Raw genomic sequence first — 17711 nt, forward strand, 5'->3', positions numbered from 1 at the left:
ATTAACTGGAATACAGTTCTGTTAACTATTGTTGGCTTCAGGTGAAAGGTTCTCCGTCGTGCAGTCCAGAAATAAATCCCAGACATGCTGGACTCCTGTCCCACCCAAGAGAGTCTGGCTGGAAGGGAAACCAGGCCCGGGGGGTGGAAAATTTCCTATTCAGGGTTTCGCTCTTCATGACTATGAATTAATTTTTATTCACTCTTTCAATTTCCCTAGAATCCCTTCCACATATGAACACATTTCATTCCATGACACCCAGCGCTGACTGACTGGGCCTGAAGAAGCAGCTTCTTACTGCTCCTTGTAATGGGCTCAGTGGAGGTCTGCCTGCATGCAGGGGGCCTAGAGAGTGTGAACCCAAGGGATTTACAACACACACACACACACACACACCCCCCACACCCCTATTTACGAGACCCAAGGATAGTTCTTAGAAGGGAGCTCTGGGCTCTGCAAAGGCTGCGAAGGACCAGGGGAGAGCTCCTGGAGAAAGGATGCAGGGAGGTTATGGATGGGAGACAAGAGGAAGAGAGAATCGCTTTTCACCCCTCAGCCTCCCTTCCATGGGTGGCAGGTGCCAGGCTGTGGGTGCTGAGGGCACTACCCAGCTGTCAGGAGCAAACCTCAGCACCCTTCTCCCAATGTTCATTCGCTGTCCATGTCAGGACATGGTGTGACTGCGCCTGCTCCCCTCCTACTGTGGATTGTGTATATGTGCACGGTTGTAGGGGTATGGATGTGTGATTGCGTGTGGGTTTCCCTGGTGGCTCAGACAGTAAAGAATCTGCCTGCCATGCAGGAGACCCAGGTTCAGTCCCTGGGTCGGGAAGATCCCCCGGAGATGGGCATGGAAACCCACCTCAGTATTCTTGCCTGGAGAATTCCATGGACAGAGGAGCCTGGAGAGCTACAGTCCATGGGGTTGCAAAGAGTCCTACACGACTGGGTGACTAACACAACGTGACACGTGGGTTTGTGTAGTGAACGTGACTGTGTGTGTGTGGATGTCATTGTATGTATGTGTGTGGTTGTGTATGCAATTGTGTATTGTGTGATGGTGTATGCGTGTGAGTGCGTGTAAAGCGGCACGAGAAGTGTCCCCTCCCCTCCCTTCCCCAAAGCAGGGCTCTGCCTGGGTGATCAGCATCCCTTACAGTCACACCTGGTTACCGCCCTGGCTCTTCCTCATCGCCTGCTTCTGGACACACCCCACCTGCTCCATCCCCTTGTGCCTCTTCACAGCCACCTGGAGTGAGCTGGCTGCTGCGGGAACCAGCACTGGGGAGACAGGGGGCTCCTTCCTCCCCCTGACCCCCACTGGCCTCACAGAGGCACTGCAGCAGCACCCAGGGAGCCCCTGGCTGGTTCCAGAGAGGGGAGACTGGGGAGCCGGGGTACTGCCAGCCAGTCACACGGGCCCTGCCCCAGAGCAGTCCTGAGGCTCAGAAGCTTTGGGAACTGGCAGCCCGGGGGATGGAGGGGTTTGCATCCTGGGGTTCCTCCAACCCAGACGATCAGCCATGGTTTGCAAGCAGTCGTTAAGGGCACACGGGGCTCCCTGACCCTGCCATCACACATCACGTGGCACTCCCGAGTCCCTTGGGGTGCTGACGTGATGCAGGAAGGAGCCAGCAGCTGAGTTCCGGAAAAAAGCCATGGAGAACTGGTCTCCTGCGGGCGTGCTGGCCACCCAGCCTCAGCCTTCCAGCCCCTGCCTCCTCCGGCTCCTGAAGCTTTGTCAGGTGAATGGCTCAGCCCTTCTCCTTCCTCCCTCCTCCTTTTCCTTGGTTTCCCATCACCTCCCAGAGTTGATAACGTACTCTTCACAGGCAGGGGTTTACTTTTCATCCTTTGCACCTTTCAGCTCCAAGGACGATGCTTAGCACAAAACACCAATGTACTGCTTCATCGGCCTGATGCTGTGTCGTGATTTGTCTATCTGTGTCAGCCTATATTTGTGTGAATTTCTCTGTGATGTTATTTGAGGGGTTTAATTTCTATGTCAACGAGTCTATTTCTGTGAGTGAAGTATTTTTGTATGAGTGTGTGTGCATGTGTGTGTGTAAAAGTGTGCTCTGTCATTTAAGATGTTCATCTGGGAAGCACTTATTCCTTCACTCACTTACTCAACAAGTATTTCTTGAGTGCCTGCTGCTCTCCAGGCACTTGGCATGCTTCAGTGAACGAAACTGATTCCTGCCCTCACAGAGCTGACATTGTAGTGGGCAGAGATAGACAATGAATGAGAGACATATGCAAATGATGAGACATGTTTGAAGGGGAAATAAAAATAGAGCAGCATGAGGGAGAAAGGGATGGAGCATGTGGGAATTTTCAGGGGAAGGCGTTGTTGACAAGGGGATATTTGAGCAAGGCCTGGAAGAGGTGAAGGAGTGAGCTGTACAGATCCACACAAGAAGCATTTCAGGCAGAAGAACAGACAGTGCAAAGGCCCTGTGGCAGGAATGTCCCTGGTGTGTTTCCAGGCAGCAGGGAAGCCTGTGTGGCTGAAGGGGAATGTGCAGTGGGAGAGGGGATGAGATGAAGTCAGGAGGGCAGCAGGGATCGACCAATGCGAGGATTTTGGCTTTTTATTTTTGGGTGTACATTTGTGGGCTTCCCTGCTGGCTCAGACAGTAAAGAATCCACCTGCATTGCAGGAGACTCAGGTTCAGTCCCTGGGTCAGGAAGATCCCCTGGAGAAAGGAATGGCAATCCACTCCAGTATTCTTGCCTGGAGAATCCAATGGACAGAGAAGGCTGGCAGGTTACAATCCATAGGGTTGCAAAGAGTCAGACACTACTGAGCGAATAACACTAACACACTGTTTTGATGGAGAGTGGTAAGTGGGAATATTTCTGGGGTGTGTAAGTGCATGCACTTCTGAACAAAAGAGAGCATGGGTATGGGTGTGTGTGTGTGTGTGTGTGTGTGTGTGTGACTGGCTCTCAGATTGGGCTCAGAGGACCATGACCTTACACCTGACTCTGTTTTCTGCCCCTTGAGGCTATTCCTTTAGAAATCACGTATTGGGAGCACAACTCTGCCCACGCACTCGCCTAAGTCCTGCTGGGAAACTTTTCCCTGCCAACAACACCAGAGCTGTGGTAAATGTGGTAAAATTAGACACGCAGTACAGGCTGGGAGCTCTGGGGACCCACTGATGCTCCTGCCTTATACTCACTTAGTCTTGATCTCCAAGTCCTCGTGGCTGGAGTGGCACATCTCACTGAAGCGAGACACAAAGAAATCGTAGCTCCGATGGTAGGACGGGGTGTCCTCCTCGATGTTGGCGAACTTCACAAACTGTGTGTGGGGGGGGAGAGGGAGAAAAGACAGGAAGGTGACCCGCCATGCCCCCCACCTTTGGGCTCTGGCACTTCGTGTCCCCAGACCCTTTGCCATAGGAAAGCCACAGGATAACACATCTGAGGAAACACACAAACCCCTGGATCCAGCTCTAGTATGCTTCCCAGAGCACACTGTGAGATTTGAGAACCAGATTCTGGAGATCTGAGTACCAAATTCTGCTTCCCTTTCTTGTCTACATGAGACAGGAATCCCTGGCCCGTCCCTGCTAGGTGAGCAGAGAATGGAAGAGAAACGGGGAGCTCCGTCACGTAAACTCCTGTTCCCATTAACATCCAGAGCTGCCCCAAACACACAGGCTTCGTGGCTTCACGGAGCAATGCTGCAGTTGAGCAAAAGTCAATCCTAAAGCACAGAGCACCACCCTAGAAGGCATTCTGGGAAACCAGGGCAAATCTGAACTTTGATTGGAAACCGTAACTACATTTTATTGTGAAAATTTTGAGTACATGTTGAAGGTGTACCATTTCAGTTCATTAAGTCTTGCTCAGCATTCTCAGCTGCTAGATCCCTTCTGCCATCACTGTGCTGCGAATTTGCAGTTCTGAATAGGGACTTGATTTCTACTGAGCCCCGCAGGGAAGCGAGAGTCACAGACTGAGTGGAGTTAAATTACCCAAAATGAAATATAATTCTTACAGCTTATTTTGCTTAGTACCACAAACAACTCTAAACAGATTTGATTTAGACTATATTCTCCATTATTCTGCCTTGTACTATTATTCAATTTTTACAAACCTTTGTTGGTTCAAAAAGGACATACTGTTATTACTAAAATTATCTAGTTAGTACACTCTCACAATATTCAGTATCATCAACCTGTTTTCCCCATTTAAATACTTAAAAGTTGCTAATAACTTTTTTTCAGATGAAAATTAGCAACCCACAAGCATTTTTAATTATTATAGTGTTTTGTTCTTGCAATAATAAATACACATTTATTTTCTGCTGACTCATAGATCTCAACATGCAAAGCAAATAAGGAAGTCTTTCCTTCAAAAATACATCTAAAATGTACATATGTATTTGGAAGTGATAATTCTGCTATTAGCAATAAATCCAAATGACATTGTTTGATTTATTGATGTGGCAATGCAGAAGAAGTGTAGTGGTAATCCATGTGATCACAAGATCATCAATTAGACATAAGTTTGGGAGTTCCAGAAACAACGATAAAGCTGTTGTTTGGCTATGTGATCTTCCTAAACCCTGCAGGCTAGAACACAAAGTCAGGCTGATACCAAGTGAGGGAAAGTCACTCAGTTATGTCTGACTCTTTGTGACTGTATAGTCCATGAAATTCTCCAGGTCAGAATACTGGAGTGGGTAGCTGTTTCCTTCTCCAGGGGATCTTCCCAACCCAGGTATGGAACCCAGGTCTCTGGCATTGCGGGCGGATTCTTTACCAGCTGAGCTACCAGGGAAGCCCAAGAATGCTGGAGTGGGTAGCCTATCTCTTCTCCAGTGGATCTTCCTGACCCAGGAATTGAAACAGGGTCCTGGTGGCTTAGAGGGTAAAGTGTCTGCCTGTAATGCGGGAGACCTGGGTTCGATCCCTGGGTTGGGAAGATCCCTTGGAGAAGGAAATGGTAACCCACTCCAGTATTCTTGCCAGGAGAATCCCATGGATGGAGGAGTCTGGTAGGCTTCAGTCCACGGGGTTGCAAAGAGTTGGACATGACTGAGCGACTTCATTTTCTTTCTTTCTTTCTCCTGCGTTGCAGGCGGATTCTTTGCCAGCTGAGCTACCAGAGTTGATACAGAGGTTGGAGCTAAATACGGGTTCATGGTTGCTCTTAACCACCACCGAGATGGTCCCAGGCTTCCCTGCTGGAATCAGAAGCCTGGCTTGGTCCATCAGGTGAGAGAAGTCATGCAGCTATGTGGTTCTAACTATAGATCTGCCTCTAACTGGTAGGAGGACCTCTGAGTGAGATATTTGACTTCTCTATGTCTTGGTCTTCCCATGTGAGGAATGAGCAGCCCAGTCTTCATTCATTATAGTTTTCTTTTATTGATACTCTCTCTACTTCAAATATGAAAAGGCAGTTTAAGGTACGACTGAGTATGCAAGAGTATGTGCATTTCAAAACAATTAAAACAAGACTGAAGAAGAAAAGAGACCAGTAATAAAGAAGGAGAAATTGTTAAAGAAAGACTTGGCCCCTGAGACTTCCCTGGTGGTCCAGTGGTTAAGAATTTGGCTTCCAGTGCAGGGGGCACTGGTTCGATCCCTGGTCGGGGAACTAAGATCCCATGTGCCCTGGAGCAACTAGCCCACCTGCGGGCAACTATTGAGCCTATGCACTTCAGAGCCAGAGCTCTGCAATAGGAAAACCCTGAGCAGCACAATAAAGATCCAGCACAGCCAAAATTTTAAAACATAATAATAACTAAAAAAAAAAAAAAAGACCTAGTCCTAAATATATATTGACTGTGTAGACCCAAATATATATTAGGAGAATGAATAACCAGACTTCATGGTCACTGGTGTGGGAGTTGATGGGCTAATAGCAATGATGTTTAGAACATACACGTATCAGGTACTACCCTAAGCATTTTATATGCATCAGCTATTTCATTTCATGAAATGACTCTAATTTAGAGAGATTATTATTCTCACTTTGAAGACAAAGAGACCAAGACCCACAAACGTTACATAATTGCCCAGGGTCCTGCAGGAAAAACCTGGGTATCAACACAGAGGCCTCACTGCAGGTCTCCCCAGCAGAGCTCTCTGGCTTTGCTCTTGATTCTGGCTTCCTCTAGCGCCTCAGACCAAATGACCCAGGAGCATTGCTTTGGGGATGGGGGCAGTTGTCAGGGGTAATGGGCAGAAGATGAAGACACCGCTGGAGAGGACCTTGTGTAAACTAAGTCACTTCAGTCGTGTCTGACTCTGTGAACCCATGGACTGTAGCTCGCCAGGCTCCTCTGTCCATGGGGATTCTCCAGGCAAGAATACTGGAGCAGGTTGTCATTACCTTCTCCAGAGGATCCTCCCGACCCAGGTATCGAATTCGCATTTCTTATGTCTCCTGCATTGGCAGGTGGGTTCTTTACCACTAGCACCACCTGGGAAGCCCAGGTGGGGACCTCTGTTGTTGTTCAGTTGCTCAGTCGTGTCTGACTCTTTGCAATCCTGTGGACTGCAGCACACCAGGCTTCCCTGTCCTTCACCATCTCCTGGAGCTTGCTCGAACTCATGTCCACTGAGTCAGTGATGCCATCCAACCATCTCATCCTCTGTCGCCCCCTTCTCCTCATGCCCTCAATCTTTCCCAGCATCACAGTCTTTTCTAATGAGTCAGTCTTCGCATCAGGTAGCCAAAGTACTGGAGCTTCAGCTTCAGCATCAGTCCTTCCAATGAATATTCAGGGTTGATTTCCTTTAGGATGGACTGGTTGAATCTCCTTACAGTCCAAGCGACTCTCAAGAGTCTTCTCCAGCATCACAGTTTGAAAGCATCAATTCTTCGGTGCTCAGCTTTCTTTATGGTCCAACTCTCACATCTGTACATGACTACTGGGAAAACTTTGACTATATGGACCTTTGTCGGCAAAGTAATGTCTCTGCTTTTTAATAAACTGTTTAGATTTGTTATAGCTTTTCTTCCAAGGAGCAAATTCTCTGTCTCTGAGGCCTAGAATTGCCCAGGAGGCTACAGCCTCCCGGCTTAGGCAGATTATACCATTGCCTCGCTCTCCAAGATTCTTGCTCTGTTACAAGATCTGGGGACGAGACTGTACTTGATGCCATCCAGAGGGTGTGAGCCCCATTTATTACATTATGAGTGGCATCAGGGCTAATAAAACAGCCACTTTTTGGTACCAGGATCTCTGAGCATCCTTGGGAACCTTTGGTTTGGTAGCTTGATAGGAGGAGCTTCCCTTCCCTGAGTCTGAAAGTTGGACAACAGAGATGACCTGGTCAGGGAATGCTGGCCTGAGTATCCCCATGGGTGCTGCTCCAAGAGAGCCCACCTTAAGCTGCTCCTGAGTCCTCCAGGACTGATGAGAGGAGGCCAAAATGGAAACTTTGGTAATCGTGGTTCAGAGGATCAAATCGGAGGGCCCTGGTCATGGGGCCACACTCACTGTAGAAGTCCACCTGGGGAACATGCCCAAAGCTGGCTGAGACAGGGGCTGAGACTCTGGGCTTTAAAGCAGAGCCTCCATTTCTCCTATTAGAGGCAGAACAGTGTCATGATTATGAGAATAGGTTTGAAGCCAGACTACTAGGAGGCTGATCTGAGGCTCTCTGTGCCTCAGCTGTCCCATCCGTACAATGGGGCTAGCAAGAGCAGCTGCCTCATAGACTTGTATGACCAGTCCATCACTGTTAACAGTTGCCACCCCATTTTTCCCACAGTGGATTTCGGGCTTGCTGTCAGTACTCCATGAGTTTCCACTGGGCCTCTGTACTTATGTGACCCTCTAATGTTGTTAAATGCCTGAAACAGTAGGAACTTCCTGTCTATTTCATGCCGATCACCGCTAGTTCATACCTTAAGAATGGCTTTCGTTAAAATGCTGCTTGTCTAATGCATAAGATTGTGAAATAATAAAGTAGGGTTTGTTTTATTTTTTAAAGACATTGCCATGATGAAGAAGGTCTACATAGCAACAAACTGGAGACTGTGAAGATGTGACACTTTAAAGGTCATAGGCACCACTAGAGCCACCCTTTCAAAGAGCTAATCAAAGTTTCAGCTCTTCATACACAACAAAGGGTGCTATGCTTGCAGGAGTTGCTCACCCACCCTCTGGCATAGGCAGGAAAGAGCCACAGTTGTATGAAAACTGAGAGTTACTAAGGGATTGGGTCAATAGAGAGAAAGCAAGCTCCAAATATTGACATTGCAAAACCAGCCCTCCCTGGGTCTGGAAAATGGAAGCTGAGCTGCTGGTCGGCCTTACTTCAGCGCTAGCCAAGTCTCTCCAAGCACAAGCCAGCCTTCTCTCTTCCGTAGTTGGCTATTCTGAGCCACACAATTTCCTGCTGTCAACAACAGAACCATGGTTTGAAATACTGGGCATAGAGAAACCCCAACTCTGTGGATCTACGACTGCAGGCCTTTTTACTCTGTTCACCTTCATAAGAAGAAAGTTGTTTTGTTGCTCTAAGATGAACCCTAGCTGGAAAAGATCTCATAAACCGCACTTTTCTTTTTTTAAATTAGAGGCTAATTACTTTACAATATTGTGATGGTTTCAGCCATACATCAGTATGAATTGGCCATAGGTATATATATGTCCCATCCCTCTTGAACCCCCTACTGACCTCCCCCGCTCCATCCCACCCCTCTAGGTTGTCAGAGAGCACCAGCTTTGGGTTCCCTGCGTCATATAGCAAACTCCCACTGGCTATCTATTTTACACATGGTAATGTGTATGTTTCAGTGCTATTTTCTCAAATCATCCCACACTCTTCTTCTCCCACTGTGTCCAAAAGTCTGTTCTTTATGTCTGTGTTTCCTTTACTGCCCCACGAGCAGGATCATCAGTACTATCTTTCTAGATTCCATATATATATACATATATGTGTTAATATGCAATATTTGTCTTTCTCTTTCTGACTTCCTTCACTCCGTATAATAGGCTCCAGGTTCATCCCCCTCATTAGAACTGACTCAAATGCATTCCTTTTTATAGCTGAGTAATATTCCACTGTGTATGTGTACCACAACTTCCTTATCCATTCATCTCTCAATGGACATTTAGGTTGCTTCCATGTCCTAGCTATTGTAAATAGTGCTGCATTGAATATTGAGGTAGATGGGTCTTTTCCAATTATGGTTTCCTCAGGGTATATACTCAGTAGAACCACACAGTTTGACTTTAACATCCCCTACCCACTACCCATTCTCCCATCTGCTTTTGTTTACAGCTACTCCTGGGAGAAGTTTTCCTTAAAGCCGAAGGAACAGTCCTACTGTGACATGTTGGTGCCTGCAAATTGCCTGACTGCCGGCCAAGGTGAGTCCCTCCACCTGGGGCACCCTCCCCTGTGTGCATGTGTGCTAAGTCACTTCAGTCGTGTCTGACTCCTTGTGACCCTACGGACTGCCCCACCAGGCTCCTCTGCTCATGGGATTCTCCAGGCAAGAATACTGGAGTGGGTGGCCCTTTCCTTCTCCAGGAGGATCTTCCCGACCCAGGGATTGAACTCGTGTCTCTTACATCTCCTCAACTGGCAGGCAGGTTCTTTACCACTAGCACCACTTGGGAAGCCATAGGACACCCTCCCCTGTCTACCCATAGGACAGCTTTCCTCCTTCAAGATTCTTTGCAAAACTGATGGTGGCTTCAAAAACTCCTGGGAAAGCCCAGTGTTGCTGCCCGAAAAGGTGACCTCTCTGGTCCCAAGTAGCCCCATGTACTAGCCAGCCTCCAAGGCCTACACTCGGGAAGTACAGACCCAGGGAAGCCTGGGCTGCCTGTGCTCTGAAACCCCCATCATTTGCTGGGGCTGACCCCCATGACCTGAGCTATTCCCCCGGCATCACAGTTCTGCCCCCACCTCCCTTCATGGAACCCACTTCTAGCCTGCTGGTTTTTAGCACTGCTGACTTCTACCGTGGTGTGGGAGACAAGAGGATTTCTAGTCTATAGGTGACAGTTAAAACCACAAGAATTGATGAAATTGTCCAGAGGGAGCACACAGAGAGGAGGATAGAGCAGTAACCTCGGAGACCACAGACATCTCAGGGGGACATGGAAGAAAAGAATCACTGAAGGAAACTGTATTAGTTTCCTATTGTTGCCATAATAATTTAGTGTTGTAATAAATACCACAACTTAGTGGTCTAATGCAACACAAATTTATTACTTTATTACTTATTACAGTTCTGGAGGTCAGAAGTCTAAAATGGGGGCTTCCCTAGTGGTCCAGTGTTTAAGAATCCACCTTGCAATGCAGGGGATAAGGTTAGATCCCTGGTCCAGGAAGATCCCATGTGCCACGGGGCAACTATGCCAGTGCGCAATGACTACTGGGCCAGTGCGCCTTAGAGCCTGTGCTCAGCAACCAGGGAAGCCGACACAGTGAGGAGCCCAAGCACCGCAACTAGAGAGTAGCCTCCTCTTGCTGCAACTAGAGAGAGCCCGCATGCAGCAAAGAAGACCCAGTACAGCCAAAAATAAACATAAATTTTAAAAAAAGTCTCAAATGGGTCTGCAGGGTTTCATTCCTTCTGGACGCTTCCAGGAGAGCATCTGTTTCCTTGACTTTTCTAGCTTCCAGAAGCCACCCACATTCTTTGGCTCATGGCCCCCTTCCACCATCTTCATGGGCAGCAGTGGAGCATCTTCAAATTTCTCTCTCTCTATTCCTGATCTGCTGTCTGACTCTGATCCTCCTGCCTCCCTCTTAGAAAGATGGGAGCACATGGAGAATCTCCTTATCACAAGATCCTTAAGTTAAGGATCCTTTGATCCTTAACTTGATCAAACCTGCCAAGTCCATTCTGTCATCTAAGGTACATTCATGGGTGTCAGTGATTAGGATGTGGGTACAGGTAGAGGACCATTATTCAGCCAACCATAGAAACTAAGAAGGATGGGCCAGGTGGGAAGAGCTGGGGTGACAGGGCCAGAAGTCAAGGGAGTATGAAAAAGGTGCAAATCAACAGGGAGAAATGCCACCAGAGATAGAAACATCAGCTGGAAGTTGAGTGAAGAATGGGTTGTTTGCATGGTTTCCACAGATTTCTAAGTGTAAAGACCAAAAAAACCCAAAAAAAAACTTTTACAATTGAGAGAGCTGGCTGTAACCACCCTGACTTGGGATGACACTTAGCATCCATAAAAGTGGGTTGCCAGACACTCCTGCTACTTTTAGATGCTCAGTGCCCAGCACACTCCATGAAACATTATGCCCCAAAGTATTTAACTGCATCCAATCAAACATTCAGACCCAATTCTAATCTGTGGGAAGTCTAGGAGACAAGAGAGCAAAACGAACACCACAAGGAGATAGTCAGACAAATCCAGAACATGGGACATTCTACAAAGTGATGACCTGGTCAATACCATGAAAAATGAAGAGGGACAGGAAAGGGGCTGGGACAGGTTAAGAGACGTAAGAGACATAGAAAACAAAATAAACACATGATCTATGCTGAATCCTGATTTGAAAGACAGTAATACAAGACAATGTGGGGACTATGAGGGAAATTTTAATTTGAATTAAATAATTTTTTAAAATCAGGGAATGATGGCTAGTTTTGTCAGGTGAGCTAAAGGTACTTTGTGGTTATGCAGAATGTAAATTTTTTTAGTTTTCTTTCCCTTGCTTGTTTTGTTTCTTTCGTTTTATACTGGAAGAGACTTGAACTTATATTTAGACTAAAAGAAGGAATCAGAAAAAGGGGAAGGGTGGAGATATGGAGAGAAAAATAATGGATGTAGGGAGATTCCTGAGGAAAAGGGAACCTGTGGAGAAGAAAAAGATGGATAAAAGTTGAGGGACCCTAAGCAGATAGTCCCCGTTTTCTCAGTGGACAGAAGAAGGCAAGGCCACCTCTGAGACTGAGGAAGCAGATTCAGGATGGTGCTTGAGGAGACAACAGAAGGTCTCTAGTGGTTGAGAGAAGGCAGTGGTCAAAAAATGGATAAGGAGCTGCCCTGAAAGCCCAAGTCAAAATTTAAAGCATGCCTCTGTAGATGCCCCAATCCTCACATTAGGCGGTTTTCTGAGGGTGGTTCTTTGAGTGGGGCATTTGGGTGCAGAAGGCAGAGCATGGCTGCAGCAGGTAGACAAGGAGCCTGGTTCCTACTGGGTCTGGCGGGGAGGCCAAGAAAGGGCTCCCCAGAGGGAGCTGACCCAGGTAGAGGGGAGGGAAGGCGTCTGAGAGATGAGGTCCTGAAGCAGTGAGGGTGGTTTCTTAGTGGCTCAGACGGTAAAGAATCTGCCTGCAATGCAGGAGACCCGGGTTCAATCCCTGAATTGGGAAGATATGCTGAAGAAGGGAATGGCAACCCACTCTAGTCTTCTTGCCTGGAGAATTCCATGGACAGAGGAACCTGGTGGGCTACAGTCCATGGGGTTGCAAAGAGTCAGACATGACTGAGCGACTTTCACATTCACAGAGCCTCCAGGCAAGTCACAGCCCTTCTGCTTTACCGGAAGGAGAGACCCGCCCCCCCACTACCAGGTCCCACATCACCCCAACACGCTTCAAGAGCTTCCCTCCCCTCCCAAGGGACTTGCTTCTGTGCTGCCTCTGAGTGTGCTTGCCTTCAGGCTGGGGTGCAGTGTAAACACAAAGGGCTGTATGCCACAATCTGAGATGAAAGCACAATTTTTAAAAATTCGGGTAAAATTCACAGAACAAAAAATGAACCCTTTTAAAGTGCAAAATTCAGTAGCATTCAATCCGTTCACAATGTTTTGCAACTAAAGCAGAACCACAAAAGGAAACCCACATCTTGGTCATCAATCAGTCATTTTCTATTCCTGTCCTCCCACCCACCCCAGCCCCTGGCAAACACTAATCTGCTTTCTGTCTCTATGGATTCACCTATTCTGGTATCTCATCGAAATGGAAATACAATATGTGACCTTCTGGTTGTTTCCACCTTCTGGCTACTATGAATAGTGCGGCCAGAAACGTTGGTATACAAGTATTTGTTTGAGTATCTGTTTTCTGTCCTCTTGGGTACACATCTAGGGAGAATTGCTGAGTCATATGGTAATTCTATATGTTTAATTTTTGGAGGAACCACTAAACTGTTTTCCACAGTGTCTGCACTGTTTTACATCTCTGCTAGCAAGGTACGAGGGTTCCAATTTCTACACATCCTCACCAACACGTCATTTTATAGGATTTTAATATATATAAACAACCTAGTGGGTGTGAAGAAGTAATCTCTCTATGATTTCCGACTTGCATTTCTGTAATAATTAGTGATGCTGAGCATCAATTCATGTGCTTTCTGGACATTTGTATATCTTCTTTGGAGAAATGTCTATTCAAGTCCTTTGCCCATTTTAAATTGGGTTTTCTTTTTGTTGTTGAGTTGTAAGAGTTTTTCATATATTCTGGTTACTGAGCCCTTATTGTATATGAGAATCACAAACATTTCCTCTCATTTTGTAGTTGTCTTTTGTTCTGTAGTGTCCTTTGAGGCACAAAAGTTTTTAATTTTGAAGAAGTCAAACTTTACTTTTTCTTTTGTTGCTTTTGTTTTTACTATCATATCTAAGAATCCATTGCAAAATTCAAGGCCATAAAGATACACCCATATATTTCTTCTAAGAGTTCTATAAGTTTAACTCTTATATTTAGGTCTTTGATCTATTTTGAGTTAAATTTTTAAAAAATTTATTTGTTTATTTGGCTGCATTGGGTCTTAGTTGTGACCAGAGGGCATTTGGAATCTTCCCAGACCCAGGATTGAACCTACATCTCCTTCATTGCAAGGCAGACTCCCCCACCACTGGGCCACCAGGGAAGTCCTTGAGTTAACTTTTATACATGCTGTGAGGTAGGGATGAAAGTACAAACTTTAAATCCATGATCCTTCATAGTATTTTTTAATTTACACTAGCTTCATATATTAGATCATTTATGTAAATAACCTCAGCATTTTCATATTTAATATTTTCAGTTTATCCTTAGAGTGACCTCAAAAGTCAGGGCACATGATCACTGCACTGTTGCCAGAACTTACATTTGGATCCACCAGGCAATAAAGCAGGTGTGCAGAAGTAAATCTCTAAGCAAATAGTTGAGCTTAGTTGGCTCCATCATCTCCTGACTCCTGATCCCTCAATGTCACCTCAAGTTCAGATATTCTCATTAAAGACTTGAAGGGATCAAATAAATTAAAAAAACTATACTGCATATGATATTCAGGAATGGTATTAGCAAAATCATATTTTTTTGGTGACAAATTTCAGCATAGCTTCAACCCTTGGGGTGGTCAAGCACAGGCTGGATAAATATCCATTAAGAAAGAAGAAACAGAGAGAAGTCTCAGGCTTGCAGAGAGGGAAGGAGCATCTTTCTGCTAGCAAAGGCTGCCTCTGAAGCTGAACTCCGAACCTACTGCAATTATCTGACTCATTTATAATCACCTGTCCTTATATAATCTCCACTGTCTGCAGTACACCAATCATTAGTCAACTGCTCTCATGCTAATGCAGTGATTCACTGTGATGAGGAATCCAGGAATTTGCAGGACCTGGAATTTTCAAGGCTGTTGCTAATAAAATGCCTACCAGAGGCCAGGATGTGCTGCAGGGAACTCTGGGGCTGGCAGCCACCTGCTTCTATATCTCCCCCTGAGGAGATGCCCTGTGGACACACTGATGACTGGTTTATCTTCCATTTAGATGTTCTTTTCCAGACTATAGTTATCTTAAACAGAGCAAGTCAAATGGTATCTGAAGCTGTTGCCAGGGCAACATGACAAAAGACTTTACCCTTGCTACTGTATATGTAATTTGTCAAAGGCAGCTGGTTCACAGAGAGAGGAAAGAGGGGAACAGGTAGTTAGTTTTGGTCTTTGAAAGAAGAGTTGAAAGACTATCTTCTGGTTAAATCAACTTTAGAAGAGGAAAGCAGTTGTGACCTATGTAATAAAAATTCAGAAAAGTCAGGTTGGGAAGGCTAAGAGTGCAAACCTTAAACTTTCCTTTTTTTTCTGGTGATATCTGTAAAATAGTTACATGTCAGGGCTTTCAACACCAAGCTGCTTGAAGGCCTAGAGCTGAAAGTATTCCCTGAAGGGAAAGAACTGAGAGAGAGAGCAAGAAATTGAAGAAAGCAACTGAGATATTCAAGTAGGACAGATGCTTAGGAAGTTGGGAGTTCTTTTTGTTGTTGTTGTTTTAAACTTTTTATTTTGTATCAGGGTATAGCTGATTAACAGTGTTGTGATAGTTTCAGGTGAACAGTGAAGGGACTCAGCCATACGTATCAGTTCAGTTCAGTTCAGTCGCTCAGTCGTGTCCAACTCTGCGACCCCATGAATCACAGCACGTCAGGCCTCCCTGCCCATCACCAACTCCCGGAGTTTACTGAAACCCATGTCCATCAAGTCGGTGATGTTATCCAACCATCTCATCCTCTGTCGTCCCCTTCTCCTCCTGCCTCCGATCCCTCCCAGCATCAGGGCTTTTTCCGATGAGTCAACTCTTTGCATGAAGTGGCCAAAGTACTGGAGTTTCAGCTTTAGCATCAGTCCTTCCAACGAACACCCAGGACTTATCTCCTTCAGGATGGACTGGTTGGATCTCCTTGCAGTCCAAGGGACTCTCAAGAATCTTCTCCAACACCACAGTTCAAAAGCATCAATTTTTCAGCGCTCAGCTTTCTTTATAGTCCAACTCTCACATCCATACATGATCACTGGGAAAACCATAGCCTTGACTAGATGGACCTTTGCTGACAAAGTAATGTCTCTGCTTTTTAATATGCTGTCTAGGTTGGTCATCACTTTCCTTCCAAGGAGTAAGTGTCTTTTAATTTCATGGCTGCAGTCACCATCTGCAGTGATTTTGGAGCCTAGAAAAATAAAGTCTGACACTGTTTCCACTGTCTCCCCATCTATTTCCCATGAAGTGATGGGACTAGATGCCATGATCTTAGTTTTCTGAATGTTGAGCTTTAAGCCAACTTTTTCACTCTCCTCTTTCTCTTTCATCAAGAGGCTTTTTAGTTCATCTTCACTTTCTGCCATAAGGGTGGTGCACAGCCATATGTATACCTGGATCCATTCTCTCCCAAACTCCCCTCCCATCCAGGCTGCCACATAACATTGAGCAGAGTTCCATGTGCCATATAGTAGGTCCTTCTTGGTCACCTATTTTAAACATAGCAGTGTGTACATGTCCATTCCAAACTCTCAAACTATCCCTTCAAAGTTGGGAATTCTTGACACAACTGATAGTTCTTCTCTCCACACACCAGAAGCAGATAGCAGCCACTTGTTCAGGGACAAGTTATGTTATAAAGTTTGGACTGAGCTCAATCCACTCATGTTATCAGTGAAAAGCCAGGCTCATGAAAGATAACCTGCTTGAGGTTACCCAGCTAGGAAAGGGCAGAACCAAGCCAGAAGCCCTGCTTCCTGCTTCCCCGTGATCTTTCCACTTATCTGATGCCTCTGTCCTGTGAACATCAGTTTGTTCTATCTTTGAAAGAAGCACAACATGGACAGCTTTCAAAGTATGCTCCATGGAGTCAGGGGCCAAGCTTTGAGGGTGCTGGGCACCGCCTGCTCTCAAAGGAATACCTCCCTTTCTACTTTAATATCTATTGGGGCTCCACCTACAATTATTTAAGGGAAAAATCATTTTAAAAATCAGAAAACAAATAGGGTTGGATCATAACAAAGCTGACCCAGAGGTTCTGCCCCACTCTTTCCACCATGCCCACCCTCCAGGACCCCTTGGACCTCCTTACCGAGTTGGTGCCGAGGATCTGCAGATTGGGTTTCTCCGACTCAAGCAGCTTGGCCACCATCTTGAGGAAACTCTCCACGAAGAGGTTGATGCTCTGGCAGTGACAGGCCATGAGCAGTTGGTCCAGCGCCTCCATGGCGATGCACACGTATCTGGGGAAAGCAGCACCACTGCCATCACTCAGCCTCATGCTGAGTACTCAGTACTCATCACAAAGTACTCAGCCTCATCACTCAGTCACCTGCATCACATGTCTGGGACAACCTCGATGGCAGTGCAGTGACCACCTGGCAGCATCCAGCTAATACAGCTCTTCCCAGGTTGCCACGTCTGGACAGCTGCTCTATCCAGCCCAGCACGGAGAAGCAGAATGAAGCAGAGCTGCAAAGGAGCCCAGAGATGAATTCATCGAGCCCCTTACTTTACACACGAAGAATATGAGGACAGACAAGGTATACTGTTTCATGAGGAAATTTGAGCAGAAAGAAAAGCAAGCAAACCCTAATAACCTCTATCCTTTATTCACAATTCTACTTTCAGAAGCAGCAAAAAACAGGACTGAACATTCTGCTACCTGCCAGCCCTTTAACCACTTGGTAACAACAATCTCTTTTACCATGTTCTTTTCTTCTCCGTGCTAAAAATACTCAGTCCTGGGAATTCCCTAGCAGTCCAGAGGTTAGGACTCTGCATTTTCACTTCTGAGGGCCTAGATTCAATCCCTGGTCAGGAAACTAAGATTCCCACAAGCAGCGTGGCATGGCCAAAAAAAAAAACATTACATTGAAAAAGTAAAAATACCCAATCCTTTCCAGGCTAGCCTTTGTAGAACAACCCCTAATTGTTGTCTTCTTCAATGCCTCTCTTAAATCCCAAGAAAAATGCCACAAATCAAATTCCTACTGAGAATTAGGGATGCATGCC

General features: G+C 46.1%; 1 protein-coding gene across 4 annotated transcripts in view; it reads right to left on the reverse strand.

Annotated features, from left to right (window-relative positions):
• The window catches only part of EFR3B (EFR3 homolog B), a 95495-nt gene that overhangs the window by 28112 nt on the left and 49672 nt on the right, over window positions 1–17711 (reverse strand). For all 4 annotated transcript variants that reach the window (XM_070450852.1, XM_020870442.2, XM_020870440.2 and 1 more), the window contains exons 4-5: window positions 16789–16939; window positions 3189–3310 (exon numbers count right to left, since the gene is read on the reverse strand). In XM_070450852.1, the coding sequence (XP_070306953.1) occupies window positions 3189–3310; window positions 16789–16939 (273 nt within the window). The remainder of the gene's footprint in view (window positions 1–3188; window positions 3311–16788; window positions 16940–17711) is intronic.

The sequence above is a fragment of the Odocoileus virginianus genome, chromosome 2, assembly GCF_023699985.2.
Source record: "Odocoileus virginianus isolate 20LAN1187 ecotype Illinois chromosome 2, Ovbor_1.2, whole genome shotgun sequence".
NCBI lineage: Eukaryota > Metazoa > Chordata > Mammalia > Artiodactyla > Cervidae > Odocoileus > Odocoileus virginianus.